Here is a 16,668-nt window from a genome sequence, read left to right as displayed (position 1 = left end):
GCAGCATGTTTGCTACAGGATGGTCCACTGTTTTTTGGCCACAGTTTGTGGGTGGCCGTTCATGCAGACAGACAGCTTGTTTGTTGTTATGCCTACATAGAATGCAGCATAGTGGTTGCAGCTTAGCTTGTTGATCACATGACTGGTAGCAACTTACCTTCTCTCGTATTGTTACATTCCATCCTGGATTTTCCATTGCTTAATGGAAGGATGGAAATTTTTCTTCTCAAAAGCTGTTATCATTCAAAACATGGAGAACGGTTTAGAATTCAGTCACAAAGAACTGAAAATAACAAGAACATAATGTGCACATGTGATCCTTCAGTGTATTACTAATCTTGTCAGTACTGAACAGGAAAAGGGAAAATACAAGTGTAGTCCACAATGACAACAAATGTAATCTCAGGTTCATAAAAAGTATAACACACTGAATTTCACTACTATGTTTTATTAAAAATATACTATACATACTGAGAGAACTTTATTTATGATTACATAGAAAAACAAATTACATTTATGTTACAAAAATACATCCTTAAAATGATAAAAATATGAAACGGCCATCTCTTAGTGTGGCCACAGTGCATGAATTAAATTTACCAAGTAAAATATCTATAAAAAAATAAAGTTTCTTGCTTGAAAGCAAGCATGCTTTCAAAGTTTCAATATTGAAACAAATAAAATCAGAGCACATGTTGCACTGTAAATTTCTTCAGGTGCAGTATATATATCTAAGATTTGTCATTTAAAGAGCTATGTAGCTCACACTGTTTTTGCATTTCTTTGGTCTGACACATCAGTTACTAAAGGAACTCACTTGTATTCAGTCTTCATAAATTCTGTAGTCCTGCAAGATCCTTGTAATTAGTATTCAGACAGTATGTATCCATATCTTACTCAAATGTTCCACAACATTTTCAAAGTACACAAAACTGAAGAACCACTTTTCCAAATTTTCAGTTTTGTAATTCACATGTGGTATACTTTTGAAGTCAACAGTCTCACCAAGGCCTTGTCAAAACAGTATCAGTAGCAATAGTCATGGAGTGTCTGGAAGTCATGGCTATTGAAGATGATTTTTGATACAGTCTTGATGATATCCATTAGATGCATTCATGATTTTCTTTTGCTCACCTGAAAAAGTATTGATAATAACAGATAATGACACTGATCAGCCACAGTGAAGTTGTCAACATCATAGATTGCATCTGGATACAACTGAGAGAAATATTCTTCCATATTGTAAAATAAATTACAATCTACCTGGTTAGCTCATCTCCAATCCATTCCACTTCAAAAATTTACAATAACAATTTTTGAAGAGGAAAGAGAACAACAGAGAAAGTTAATAGCTGTCATACTAGTTAATGAGGAGCATATGAAAAATATTTCAGAGGTAAATTAGTCCCCCACTTGGATCTCCAGGTGGAGCCTATTTAGGAGAATTTTGTCATCAGGAAAAACTAAACTATCACTCAACTTGTCAGTGGAATCCAAGCTCCCTTAATTGGGCAGGTAGGTTACAAAAATTACAAAAGGAAATAGATAGGTTGAACTTACATTTAGTGAATACATGAAGTTCGGTGGCCAGAGGAAAAGGACTTCTGGTCCGGTGAGAACAGTGTTCAAATTCAAAAATCAAACAAGGATAATGCAGGAGTAGGTCTAATTATGAATATGAAAAGAGGATTACATGTAAGCTACTACAAACAGTGTACACCATTGTGAATGCATTGTCACAGCTGACAGAGACATGAAGCCAACACCCACCACAGTAGTACTTGATATGCTAAGTAACTCTGCAGATTATGAAGAGATTGACGAAATGTACTATGAGGTAATAGAAACTATTCAGATAGTTAATGGAGAAAAAATTTAATTATGCTGGGAGACTGGAATTTGATAGCAGGAAAAGGAAGAGAAGGATCAAATGATAAGTGATTGTGGTCTGGGGGAAGGTAATGAAAGAGGAAGGTGTCTTGTAAAATTTTTCACAGAGCATAATTTAATCATCACCAACACTTTGTTTAAGAATTGTTAACGAAGGTAGTAGACTTGGAAGGGATCTGGAAACATTTGGAAGGTTTCAGACTGATTATATAGTGGCAAGACAGAGATTTCTAAACCAGATTTTAAACCATCAGGCATTTCCAGGGCCATGTGTGTGCTCTGACAACAATTTACAGATTATGAACTGTAGATTAAAACTGAAGAATTTCCAAAAATGTTACGAAATTAAGGAGATGGGACTTTCATTTGTTGAAAAAACCAAGCTTGTTCAGAGTTTCAGAGAGACCAATAGGCAACAATGAACTGAAACAGGTGAAAGAAATACAATTGAAGAAAAAAGGGAATTTTGAGAGATGAAATGGTGAAGGTAGTTCAAGAGCACATAGGTGAAAAGATAAGGCTTAGCATAAATCCTTAGATATCACAGGAAATACTGAATTTAATTTATGAAAGAAGAAAATATAAAAATGCTACAAATGAAGCAGATGAAAGGGAATACAAACATATAAGAAATGAGATTGACAGAAAATGCAAAATGGCTGAGCAAAAATGGCTGTAGGACAGATGTAAGGAGGCAGAAGCATACATAACTAGGGAAAATATAGATAGCGCCTTGAGGAAAATAAAAGAAAGCTGCTGTGTGGATGTCAAGAGCTCAGATCAAAAGAAATACTACACATAAAAGGGAAAGCCAAAGGTGGAAGGAGAATGTAGAGGAGTGTAATGTAGCAAAATGGGACAGTATTAAACCAATAGTACTATTTCACACATAATGGAGATCATGATACTATCATGTGATTTTTACGTGAAGTTATGTACATGCAGAAGTTTAAAGTGTGACATTGTTAGCTTACTGTATTAATGACAACTTGTTGATTTAGGATGAAATTATTCTGATTAATTTATGGAGATATTGTACCACAAATCAAAAATATGTCAAATGTAATGTAAACATAAGGCTAACTTATCCTTTGTGGAGTTTATATATAGACTAATACTAAATTTGATATTGCTCACAGAAAAGACCCTGGATTAATGCTGGCAACAAAAGTTATACTGCAGTTTCAAAGCGATTCACAGAAATAATTAGGTCACTGTAATCAATATACATTTCATAAAGTCTTAATATGAAAATTGTGATATTTCAACATACTAACTGTATCAGAGACATCATTATGATTTTTCAAGCTAAACTCCATAACCAGTTCTATGAAAGTATATAAATATTAACTGTAAATTGTTACAGCATGGAAATACTGTAGCAAATCTGAACTAGAAACATAGGGTATAAAAAGTTTTTGGTTTAGTCAGAACCAGTGGCCATTTGTATAGCAATTTGAATGCCTCTCTTACTGTAGCTATGTTACAGTATATTAAGCAAGGTTCGAATGACAAAATGAAGCTGGAGTCCAGGCAGGTTGTGAGAATCAGATAATTCCTTTTGCTCAGTTTTTAGGTGTGATGGAATTAACACTCAGCTAAAGGCACCATCTGTATGTGTAAAAACAGTCATCCTTAAATAACTCTGGACTGGAGGAAGATAGGTGGTTCAAATTTGGTCTGTCAGTGCATCAAACATAAGATAAGTTTTAACTGTTCAAAAAATGTTGGTTCATTTGGATTTTATATGCAAAAAAACACATATTTTTGGGAGAGTTCTGAGGTACGCCACTTCTGTTCGTCAAACTTGGCACAAAGGTAAATAAACGGATAAAGCCAAATAAATTTCTCTTATCAACAATCTTTATCCATGGTCAAGATATGAGGGTTTAAAGTCAGGCTAAATGTAGCATGTTAAATTGATATTAAGTGTTTGAAGTCTTTTTACATATTATTTTTAGACCCAGTATTACATTTGTGCACTGCACAATTTTTCAGAAAAGAGAAATATTGGTGACGACAGGGGTCATTAATGAATATCTCTATTGTAAAACAGTTCCTAAAAGAGGTATCTGCATGATTTTCTTAAACCAAGACCAGTTTTAAGTAGTAGATGTGACACTGGTGCTTTGTCGCATATTAATTTCATCCCTTTTCCTACAGTGTTGATATTCCTACATGGAGTTTCCATTGTTTGACTTTAAAGTTGTTGGCTGGAAATTCATAGCCACCTGATCCACTTGTGGAACTAAGTTTTTATTAGTGAAAACTTTGGAAAGAAAACATGAGAAGTATAAGTTAGTGCAGAAGATTTGCTTAGGCAATAAATAACATTTCTCCTCCTGCCATGTATATAGGCCTTGTCTTCAATATTAAGGTAGTAAACAGAAATGACTGTAGACTGAATCTTTCATTGTGCACCAGCATGTGGGAGTGTGTGTGTTGCTATCTGGCCACACAATTTTAATATTTCAGGAAGTTAGAAATAGTGCAAACTTTGTTGCAGAGCAAAAGACTTGTTCTGGAAACATTTATTTAGGCTGTAACAGACATTTCTTGACAATATATTTTCTTCTGGGAGTGCTAATCAAGCAAGGTATGCAGGAGAGCTTGTGAAGTTTGGAAACAGTGAAAGAGATACTGGCAGAAGTGAAGCTGTGAGAGCAGGTCATGAATCATGTTTGGACAACTCACTGGTAAGAGCATTTCCATTTCAAGAACATTTCCACAAAAGGCCAGGTTCTGGGTTTAGGTTCTAGACTGGCACACAGTGTCAATCTAGAAATTCTTGTTGTTATTTTCAATAACAGAAATCCAGAACAGAATAACAACAATATTGCGAAAAGAATAGACTGCTACTCACAACATAGGGGAGGCTTCAAGTCACACAGAGGCACAATGAAAAGACTGCTAAACATATAAGATATCCTTATATAAGTGCAGCTGACACACACATGGTTATAGTCTCCAGCTGCTGTATTTGTTTTCAAAGTGGGTCTTACTTACCATGTACTAAGTTGTTTATGCGCTCTGCTACAATATAACCAGCAAATCCAATACTGATGCAAATTGCTTGAAACACGATGAATGACATCCAGTTACTGAACATAATTTTTACTATGGGATATGCCCAAGGCCCACCCAGCATGCGACAACTACTTGCCCTGCAACAAAGAAAATCACAGATAACAAATGGAGCTTACAGCTTATATGATATTTAAATTATCTCTGCTATTCATATGCACTTTACTGCAAGGATGCTGATGAAGTGATGGATTTCTTCTCACACTTTTTTTGTCACCTTCAGAGATCTAATGAGGAGAGGAGTGAAGAGAATCCAATGTACATGTTAGTGATACAGAAAGCAGGAAGAACAAGCTATAGCTTTTAAGAACCTTCAACATCGCAGTGCATCAGCAATCGTTGGTTAATATATTAAAAGTCTAGAAACCCTCCTCGATTGCGAAAAAAGCACCTAGTGTTAACCTAGGTTTCAGCGTAGATAACTACACCTTCTTCAGAACAATAAAACCCACAAGTGCCTAAGAAGACCTTTGTCAATGATTAAAAGAACACCATAGCTATACATTTATAAATGAAAAAAAGGAAAACACAAACAGTACATATGTACAAAGTCAAAACCACTACTTAACTTAATGGTGTACGCTCCACCTCACACCGGCCTATGTTCGATGGACCATGACCCTGTACTCCCACAACAGAAGTCCTGATCCTTCTGCCATTAAATGTAATTAATAAACACTATATTTAACTTCAATTTATCCATTTTTCTTTTCAATTTTTTGATGACCCTGCCCAGTTAAGTCATCTAACATTCCACACTCGATCAATAGAGTGCCACTTTTGTTTTTCCTGATGTTACATCCTCCTGAGTAATCCCTGCCTGCAAATTTGAACAGAGGACTATTTTACCTTTGCAATGTTTTGCTAAAGAGGATGCGATCATCATTTATCATATAGCAGAGCTACATGCCCTTGCAAAAAAGAAAAAAAAAGATTGTAGTTTCTCTTGCTGTCAACTGTTTGCAGTACCAGCACACTAAAGTCAGGTTGATTGTTGTAACAAGGTCATGTCAATCACCACTTCAGACTGTTACTCCTGCATCCAATGAGAAAGCTGTTGCCTCTCTTCATGAGCCACAAATATGTCTGGCATCTTGATAGATACCGCTCTATTGTGGTTGCACCTGCAATGTGGTTATCTGTATCACTGAAGGATGCAAACCCCCACCACAGCAACATCTATGGTTCATACGGGGTGGCAGGGTGGAGGAAGGAAGAGACTGTTATGAAGTATAAATGGAAATAGACTGAAAATACCATCCAATTGGCTACCAGTAGACAAAATTGATGTGTTACCAACCTATGAGCCAGGGGCATAGATATGTAGATATCTTTATCTGTATATCAGACAGATAACCTTCTCCTTCTTATGTTCCGCCTCATTGTGGGGACAAAATTCTCAGTCATGCTTTCTCCGCACCCCTCACACACTACTCAGGTCAAGGTTAACTTAGCACCTACAATTTATATCAACTGCTACAGATATCTATAGAGCAAAGCTGTGGCATCTGGGATAACGTGAAATAAAACGAACATGGCTTAAATAATATACTGCTTATCAAAGATCTAAATGCTTTAGAGTTTCATTCATTGTGGAGTGACACAGTACACCTATAGGCATCCGCAAAGCATGGCAAGAGGGGCCACTATGACACACCCACCTCTTAACCCCACACAAATTCTGGAGCACAGCTAGATCCCTACCCACATGAACCATGGACCTTGCTGTTGGTGGGGAGGCTTGCGTGCTTCAGCGATACAGATGGCTGTACCGTAGGTGCAACCACAACGGAGGGATATCTGTTGGGAGGCCAGACAAACATGTGGTTCCTGAAGAGGGGCAGCAGCCTTTTCAGTAGTTGCAGGGGCAACAGTCTGGATGATTGACTGATCTGGCCTTGCAACACTAACCAAAACTGTCTTCCTGTACTGGATCTGTGAATGGCTGAAAGCAAGGGGAAACTACAGGCATAATTTTACCCGAGGGCATGCAGCTTTACTGTAGGGTTAAATGATGATGGTGTCCTCTTGAGTAAAATATTCCGGAGGTAAAATAGTCCCCCATTCGGATCTCCGGGCGGGGACTACTCAGGAGGATGTCGTTATCAGGAGAAAGAAAACTGGCGTTCTACGGATCGGAGCGTGGAATGTCAGATCCCTTAATCGGGCAGGTAGGTTAGAAAATTTAAGAAGGGAAATGGATAGGTTGAAGTTAGATATAGTGGGAATTAGTGAAGTTTGGTGGCAGGAGGAACAAGACTTTTGGTCAGGTGAATACAAGGTTATAAATACAAAATCAAATAGGGGTAGTGCAGGAGTAGGTTTAATAATGAATAAAAAAATAGGAGTGTGGGTAAGCTACTACCAACAGCATAGTGAACGCATTATTGTGGCCAAGACAGGCACAAAGCCCATCCCTACTACAGTAGTACAAGTTTATATGCCAACTAGCTCTGCAGATGATAAAGAAATTGATGAAATGTATTATGAGATAAAAGAAATTATTCAGGTAGTGAAGGGAGACAAAAATTTAATAGTCATGGGTGACTGTAATTTGAGAGTAGGAAAAGGGAGAGAAGCAAACATAATGGGTGAATATGGATTGGGGGAGAGAAATGAAAGAGGAAGCCGTCTGGTAGAATTTTGTACAGAGCATAACTCAACCACAGCTAACACTTGGTTCAAGAATCATAAAAGAAGGTTGTATACATGGAAGAAACCTGCAGATACTAGAAGGTATCAGATAGATTATATAATGGTAAGACAGAGATTTAGGAACCAGGTTTTAAATTATAAGAGATTTCCAGGGGCAGATGTGGACTCTGACCACAATCTATTAGTTATGAACTGTAGATTAAAACTGAAGAAACTGCAAAAAGGTAGGAATTTAAGGAGATGGGACCTGGATAAACTGACTAAACCACAGGTTGTACAGAGTTTCAGGGAAAGCAAAAGGGAACAATTGACAGGAATGGACGAAAGAAATAGAGTAGGAGAAGCGTGGGTAGCTCTGAGGGATGAAATAGTGAAAGCAGCAGAGGATCAAGTAGGTAGAAAGACGAGGGCTAGTAGAAATTCTTGGCTAACAGAAGAAATATTGAATTTAATTGATGGAAATAGAAAATATAAAAATGCAGTAAATGAAGCACGCAAAAGGGAATACAAACGTCTCAAAAATGAGATCGACAGGAAGTGAAAAATGGCTAAGCAGGGATGGCTAGAGGACAAATGTAAGGATGTAGAGGCTTATCTCACAAGGGGTAAGATAGATACTGCCTACAGGATAATTAAAGAGACCTTTGGAGAAAAGAGCTCCACTTGTATGAATATCAAGAGCTCAGATGGAAACCCAGTTCTAAGCAAAGAAGGGAAAGCGGAAAGGTGGCAGGAGTATATAGAGGGTCTATACAAGAGTGATGTACTTGAGGACAATATTAGGGAAATGGAAGAGGAAGTAGATGAAGATGAAATGGGAGATATAATACTGCGTGAATAGTTTGACAGAGCACTGAAAAACTTGAGTCGAAAGAAGTCCCTGGGAGTAGACAACATTCCACTGGAACTACTGACAGCCTTGGGAGAGCCAGTCCTAACAAAAATGTCAGGACAGTCCTGGTGAGCAAGATGTATGAGACAGGCGAAATACCCTCAGACTTCAAGTAGAATACAGTAATTCCGATCCCAAAAAAACCAGGTGTTGACAGATGTGAAAATTACCGAACTATCAGTTTAATAAGTCACAGCTGCAAAATACTAACATGAATTCTTTACAGACGAATGGAAAAACTGGTAGAAGCCGACCTCGGCAAAGTTCAGTTTGATTCCGCAGAAATGTTGGAACACGTGAGCCAATACTGACCCTATGACTTATCTTAGAAAATAGATTAAGGAAAGGCAAACCTACATTTCTAGCATTTGTGGACTTAGAGAAAGCTTTTGACAATATTGACTGGAATACTCTCTTTCAAATTCTAAAGGTGGCAGGGGTAAAATAGAGGGAGCAAAAGGCAATTTGTACAGAAACCAGATGGCAGTTATAAGAGTTGAGGGGCATGAAAGGGAGGCAGTTGTTGGGAAGGGAGAGAGACATGGTTGTGGCCTGTCCCCGATGTTATTCAATCTGTGTATTGAGCAAGCAGTAAAAGAAAAATTCGGAGTAGGTATTAAAATCCATGGAGAAGAAATAAAAATGTTGTGGTTCGCTGATGACATTGTAATTCTGTTAGAGACAGCAAAGGACTAGGAAGAGCAGTTGAACGGAATGGATAGTGTCTTGAAAGGAGGATATAAGATGAACATCAACAGAAGCAAAATGAGGATAATGGAATGTAGTCGAATTAAGTCGAGTGATGCTGAAGGAATTAGATTAGGAAATGAGACACTTAAAGTAGTAAAGGAGTTTTGCTATTTCGGGAGCAAAATAACTGATGATGGTCGAAGTAGAGAGGATATAAAATGTAGACTGGCGTTTCTGAAGAAGAGAAATTTGTTAACATCGAGTGTAGATTCAAGTGTCAGGAAGCTGTTTCTGAAAATATTTGTATGGAGTGTAGCCATGTATGGAAGTGAAACATGGACCATAAATAGTATGGACAAGAAGAGAATAGAAGTTTTCCAAATGTGGTGTTACAGAAGAATCCTGAAGATTAGATGGGTAGATCACATAACTAATGAGGAAGTATTGAATAGAATTGGGGAGAAGAGAAGGCACAACTTGACAAGAAGAAGGGACCGTTTCTTAGGACATGTTCTGAGGCATCAAGGGATCACAAATTTAGTATTGGAGGGCAGCGTGGAGGGTAAAAATCGTAGAGGGAGACCAAGAGATGAATACACTAAGCGGATTCTGAAGGATGTTGGTTGCAGTAAGTACTAGGAGATGAAGAAGCTTGCACAGGATAGGATAGCATGGAGAGATGCATCAAACCAGACAACAACAACAATGAGTGGATAACCATCAATTCTTTGTGAGATATATTTCTTGTGTCATCTGTTTAATTTAGTTCCTATGGCACAACATGTTTTGGAACTGACCAACTCATTTACACAAAAAAATGGGAATTCTACTAAAGTCTTGCCACCACTACTGCCTCCTGTAAAAAATTCTGCAGATACCTATGAGTACACTCAACACACTTATTGGACCTATTCCCAAAGACCGTACGACATCCAGCGGTTGTGTCCTAGGGTCAATGACCAATCACTGAGTGTGTACTTGTTTACCTCAATGTTAAACAATGAAAAGAGTCTGTGGCAGTTTCAAAATGTTTCATTATGCTGATAGCAAGAAGAGCGTTTTGGCACTGTGAGCGAGATTGTGTTATTTGCCCAATTCACCAGAGGTGCTATTTCATGATAATTTTTTGATTTATATTCTTGAAGAGTGAGATGTTACTAAGCAGTTTTGTTAATTTAATCACGCTCAGTTTAAACTGATAAGCCAAAAGACTATTACCACTGCCCATCACGACATTGAATGCCCTCTTCAACATTGGATGCCACCTGTTGGCACTGTGGGCATGTGACGTGGTAACAAAAGTACAGTATGTGAGTGGAACAAATGCAGAATGGGGATCACCCTGGTGAAGACATGGGTGAAAAATGTGGAAATCCATTGACATAAGAGACTCTGACAAGGGGAAGAATATTATTATGCAGAGCCTATGTACGAGTGTCTTGAAAACAGCGAAATTTCTCAAATGTTCACAAGCTACAGTTGTGTGCTATCTATGGCAAGAGGTAGATGGACAGTGAAACTGCCGCTAAGTGATTAACTATTGGACATCGACTGCTCTTCACAGATTGTGGGGTTCAGACGCTTGTCTTCTCTGTAATGTAGGGTCAATGGTGATCTGTGGCATCTCTGTCAAAAGTGCACAATGATGGTGCACACAAATGTGTTTCAGAGTCCACCATTCATCATACATTGTTGAACATGGAGCTCCATAGAAGACCATCCCTATGTGTTCACATATTGACTCAATGACGCCGTAATTTGCTATTGCAGTGGCCCAGGACCATTGGTATTTGATTGTTGATCAATGGAAATTTGTCGGCTCTTCATGTGCACTACATTTTTGCTACACTAGGTCAATGGTAGTATCCACAACTGCTGTCATTAGGATGAACAGAGGCTCAAAACATGCAACACTCCACGGACACTGGTGGGAGCAACATTATGCTGTAGCATCGATAGCAATGTTATCTTTCAGCAGTGTAATTGTCCATGTCTCAGAGCCAGACTCATGCTACAGTGGTTTGAGGAGCATTATAGTGAACTCACGTTGATGCCTCGGTGACCAAATTTGACTGATGAATTCCTATGGAAACCAACTAGTTAGCTGTTGTTGTTGTTGTGGTCTTCAGTCCAGAGACTGGTTTGATGCAGCTCTCCATGCTACTCTATCTTGTGCAAGCTTCTTCATCTCCCAGTACCTACTGCAACCTAAATCCTTCTGAGTCTGCTTGGTGTATTCATCTCTTGGTTTCCCTTTACTTTTTACCCTCCACGCTGACCTCCAATACTAAATTGGTGATCCCTTGATGCCTCAGAACATGTCCTACCAACTGATCCCTTCTTCTAGTCAAGTTGTGCCACTAATTTCTCTCCCCCCTAATTGTATTCAGTACCTCCTCATTAGTTATGTAATCTACCCATCTAATCTTAAGCATTCTTCTGTAGCACCACATTTCAAAAGCTTCTATTATCTTCTTGTCTAAACTATTTATCGTCCACGTTTCACATCTATACATGGCTACACTCCATACAAATACTTTCAGAAACGGCTTCCTGACACTTAAATATACACTCAATGTTAACAAATTTCTCTTCGTCAGAAACGCTTTCCCTGCCACTGCCAGTCACCATTTTATATTCTCTCTACTTCGACCATCATCAGTTATTTTGCTCCCGAAATAGCAAAACTCCTTTACTACTTTAAGTGTCTCATTTCCTAATCTAATTCCCGAGGCATCACCAGACTTAATTCGACGATATTCCATTATCCTTGTTTTGCTTTTGTTGATGTTCATCTTATATCCTCCTTTCAAGACACTGTCCATTCTGTTCAACTGCTCTTCCAGGTCCTTTGCTGGCACTGGTAGAATTACAGTGTCATCGGTGAACCTCAAAGTTTTTATTTCTTCTCCATGGTTTTTAATTGCTACTCCAAATATTTCTTTTGTTTCCTTTACTGTTTGCCCAATATACAGATTGAATAACATCGGGGACAGGCTACAACCCTGTCTCACTCCCTTCCCAACAACTGCTTCCCTTTCATGCCCCTCGACTTTTATGACTGCCATCTGGTTTCTGTACAAATTGTAAATAGCCTTTCGCTCCCTGTATTTTACCCCTGCCACCTTCAGAATTTGAAAGAGAGTATTCCACTCAAGATTGTGAAAAACTTTCTGTAAGTCTACAAATGCTATTAACGTAGGTTTGCCTTTCCTTAATGATCTTGTAAGATAAGTCATAGGGTCAGTATTGCCTCATGTCTTCCAACATTTCTATGGAATCCAAACTGATCTTCCCTGATGTCGGCTTCACCAGTTTTTCCATTCGTCTGTAAAGAATTTGTGTTAGTATTTTGCAGCCATTACTTATTAAACTGAGAGTTCAGTAATTTTCATACCTGTCAACACCTGTATTTTGGGATTGGATTTATTAAATTTTTCATGAAATTTGAGGGTATTTTGCCTGATCGGGTGCTATCATCGCGCAAATCAGTGGAATGTTATTTATGTGATTTACATGACCTGTGCATAGACATTTAACACTACATACATCCACAAATCTACTAACAAACAGTTGGATCCCAGATATGCAGAATAACTTATGTATTTCATTCCATAACCTTTAAATTGTCTTTTTATTTATTTATCCATCTTTAAGCATTTACAAGCAATCGATGTCATCATGAGTAATGTACAATTTACATATTAAGAAATATATAACTATTGTGAGGTGTCACACAAAGCTAAAGTATACATTTTAAAAGAACATACATAATCAAGGAATAAATTTGATACATAAAGATAGCCCACATAACTAAAGTGTGTATTTTAAAGAATGTGCATAATAAAAGAATACATTTCATACATAAGGATTTCTCCACGTGTTTAACAGTTAAATGTGGAACTACAGAGACATGAAAAGCTTAGGAAGAGGTACAAACAGAGTTGCAAGTTGTTTCGTAAGTCAGGTCTATTTTTGAAGAGTTTTCAAATTCATTAACACTGTAAAAAGCTTTCTCTTTGAGCCATTTTTTAGTCTTACTTTTAAATATAATAAGAGAGACACAATGTGCATGCACAGGTAATGTGTTGAAAAGCCTTATTCCCATGTATTAATAACTGTCTTGTGTTTTCTTGAGTCGAGTTGTTGGTAAGTCTAGATTAAATATTTGACGAGTGTTATGATTATGAACGGACTGCCTAAGGTTGTAACTGTTTTCTTTTATGTACAAAAGGCAGCTGTATATAAAAAGAGAAGGGACTGTTATTATCTGTAATTCTTTGAAGTATGACCTACATGATATGTTATTTTTGGTAATCCCAGATATGCTCCTGATGGCTTTCTTCTGCCAAATATAAATTTTCCTCGACCATGGAGAATTACCCCATAAAAGAATACCATAGCTAATATACCAATGAAAGAATGCATAATAGGAATTAATCAGCAGGCTTTCAGAAACACAGGTGCATAATTTTTCCACTAGATAGATAACTCGCGAAAGCTTTCGAGATATGTTGTCTATTTGACTCTGCCAGGTTAATTTCATATTTAAGTATATGCCAAGAAGTTTGGTAGAAGTGAACCCAATATCAGCATTGGATAAGCTGAAGGATATATTTACAGTTTTTTCATAGTTAATAGCTAACTCGTTGGCTTTGAACCACATATTGGATAATCTGAGAAAATCTTTACTTTGCTCCTTCAGTTTATTTATGTCCTTCCCTGAATTGATGAAAGTTGTATCATCTGCATAAATCACAGATTTGCATGGCATATTGTTGGGCAGGTCATTTATAAATATTATAAACAGTAATGGCCCAAGCACTGATCCTTGGGGAACACCTCTAGTGACATTCAGTAATTGTGACTTCTGACTGTTATAGCTTAGTTTGCTTTCTGTTACTGAAATATGATTTAATGAGGGAGAGTTCCAGGTCCCTAATGCCATAACACCTTAGTTTTTCCAGCAGTATTGTGTGGTTTACAGAATCAAATGCTTTGCTTAAGTCCACTAGTGTGGCTTCAGCAGATAATTTGGATTCAAAAGAAGATTGCACAATAGAAACAACATTTTCAACAGCATTAATTGTTGATAACTGGGCCCTAAAACCATATTGTTTTTTGACAAATGCATGTTAATTTGCTTTTGTATACAATATTCGATTATTTTTGAAAAAATACGTATCAGAGAAATTGGATGATACTTATTAGTGCAGTATTTATTACCCTTTTTGTGTACTGGAATTACTACTGTCTTCTTTAGGCATTCTGGAAAAATACCACTGTCAAATATCCATTTTATGAGTGTGCACAGAGGGAATATCAACTCGATTATCTTTTTAATCACAAAATTTGAGAGGCCATAAATATATTCTGATCTGGAGTTACTTAACTTTGCTACTGATTTAATTACATCACTTATTTCCGCATGTCCCCAATTACAGGTAGGCACGGTATCAGCAAAGTTTTATAAAAACTGGTTTATATAAGTAGATTGTGAATTTGATTTTGACCTCTTCTTATGAGGAGATGAGGGATTAGGGTTTGCCGCATTGATAAAAAAGAGGTTAAATTCATCTGGGGTGACATTAACATTAACTTTGACACTACCGCTACCTGTACTTAATTCTGCTTTAATGACCCTCCACGCAGCCTTACACTTATTATTGGAGTTTTTGATGAAGTTATCAATTGCTCTACATTTTGCTAATCTGATTTGTGATCTGTAGTGTCTCTTGAGCCTAACACACGTTTCATTGTCAACACTACCATTTTTTACCTTATCATAGTATATCAAAACCATTAATCTTAGCTTCTGTAAATGTGGTGTGAACCACCTATGTGGAGTAGTTCGACCATGCTTTCTTGCCATAGTTTTGTTTCGTTTGGTAACCATTGAACAGGAGGTATTGAAAATTTCAGCTACAAGCCTTCTCAACATTGAATAAAATATTCTCTGACTTCTTGCCGTGTCAAATCTTGGTAAAACCTCGAGCTTTCGACGATATTCACCACCATTATCATCGTCAGGAAACTGACTGGCTAAACAGCAGCTGTGGTGGACCTTATGTAGCCCCAGGACGGCTTGTGATTGGACAGCTCCTGATTCGACGGCGAATACGTGACGGTGTCGCAGATGTTGTCGACGCCTGCACTGGTGGCGCCATCGCTCCCGGAGTATCGAAGACCCGCGGCGAATCTCTCTGACGCTTCTCCATATCGAGCGCTCGCTTCCATGCACCACTAAGATTGTAACCATTGTCACCATCTGCAACACCGTGACGTATTCGCGGACCAATCAGGAGCCGTCCAATCACAAGCCATCCTGGGGCTACATAAGATCCACCACAGCTGCTGTTTAGCCAGTCAGTTTCCTGACGATGACGATGGTGGTGAATATCGTCGAAAGCTCGAGGTTTTGCCAAGATTTGACGCGGCAAGAAGTCCGAGAATATTTTATTCAACAGTGCCGTCGCGAAAGACTTCGTTCTCATATTACATTCCTCTACGGCGAGGACATTGCACGCCATGTTCGTCAATTGGAGAAGCTACGCGTGAAATATGCTCAGTTGCGCAGTAATTTGGCATTTCTGCAACGATGTCGGGATAAGGAGATCATACCTAAGTTTGCTGTGGTTAAACATCACATAAGGTCGGCAGGAGTGAGTAATATTTTACGGAAAACCAGCAAGGCGATCGTCAGACAAAGGATACGACACACCAGGTATGAATTGGATACTAATGCTCGCTGTTTGTATAACTGCCATCTCTATTTGTCTGCAGTCCTCTCAGCTTTAGATTGGGAGTGGATCGATATGTCGACGACAGCTCATCAAAGAGCTCATTATAGCAATACGACGGCTAAACAAACTAAGAAATTTGAGGGGCTTGCAGGCACGGAAAGATTGGGTTCATCTCATGAACCAGCATGCACTGTTCTCCACTTGTCAAGCAAGAATTTGGGCGAAGGAACTATTTCGGCCCTTAATAAAGGACTGAATTTTGCTCCTACACCACGCACTGGTCCTATCGTGGATTTTATTAGTGGAGTGGAACAGGCTGTTCGACATCTTTCACAGGACGACGCCGATGAGGTAAGACTTACCACCAGTCGCATTTTATCCTCAGCCAAGCCTCCCAAATCTAATATTAGTGGAGAAGAAAGAGAGGGTCTCCGTGCGTTACAGAGGGATGAAGATCTTGTTGTTCTGCCAGCAGATAAGGGTAAGGTCACAGTGGTTCTTGATGCTATAGGCCTCTAAGGCTTTACGGATTACCTAAGATCCATAAAGATAATGTCCCTTTAAGACCCATCATTAGTGCCATTGGATCTTCTACATACAGGCTAGCGAAATTCTTGGCTAATTTAATGACTCCAATAGTTGGCCATTGTGAACATCACATCATGTTTATTGAGAAAATCAAACAGATTAGAGTTGGTCCAAATGATATTTTAG

The 16,668-nt window shown here is 38.2% G+C and overlaps 1 protein-coding gene across 4 annotated transcripts in view; it reads right to left on the bottom strand.

Moving 5' to 3' along the window:
- Positions 1-428: 428 nt before the first annotated feature.
- Positions 429-16,668, bottom strand: part of LOC126335563 (androgen-dependent TFPI-regulating protein-like) — a 151,683-nt gene continuing 135,443 nt past the window's right edge. For all 4 annotated transcript variants that reach the window (XM_049998986.1, XM_049998983.1, XM_049998987.1 and 1 more), the window contains exons 4-5: positions 4,897-5,054; positions 429-1,134 (exon numbers count right to left, since the gene is read on the bottom strand). In XM_049998986.1, coding sequence (XP_049854943.1) covers positions 1,064-1,134; positions 4,897-5,054 — 229 coding nt within the window. In that variant the 3' untranslated portion in view covers positions 429-1,063. The remainder of the gene's footprint in view (positions 1,135-4,896; positions 5,055-16,668) is intronic.

The sequence above is a fragment of the Schistocerca gregaria genome, chromosome 2 (genome assembly GCF_023897955.1).
Source record: "Schistocerca gregaria isolate iqSchGreg1 chromosome 2, iqSchGreg1.2, whole genome shotgun sequence".
NCBI classification, from domain to species: Eukaryota; Metazoa; Arthropoda; class Insecta; order Orthoptera; family Acrididae; genus Schistocerca; species Schistocerca gregaria.
Note: the sequence above shows the minus strand (reverse complement) of the source record. Positions and strands in the feature narration are given on the sequence as shown.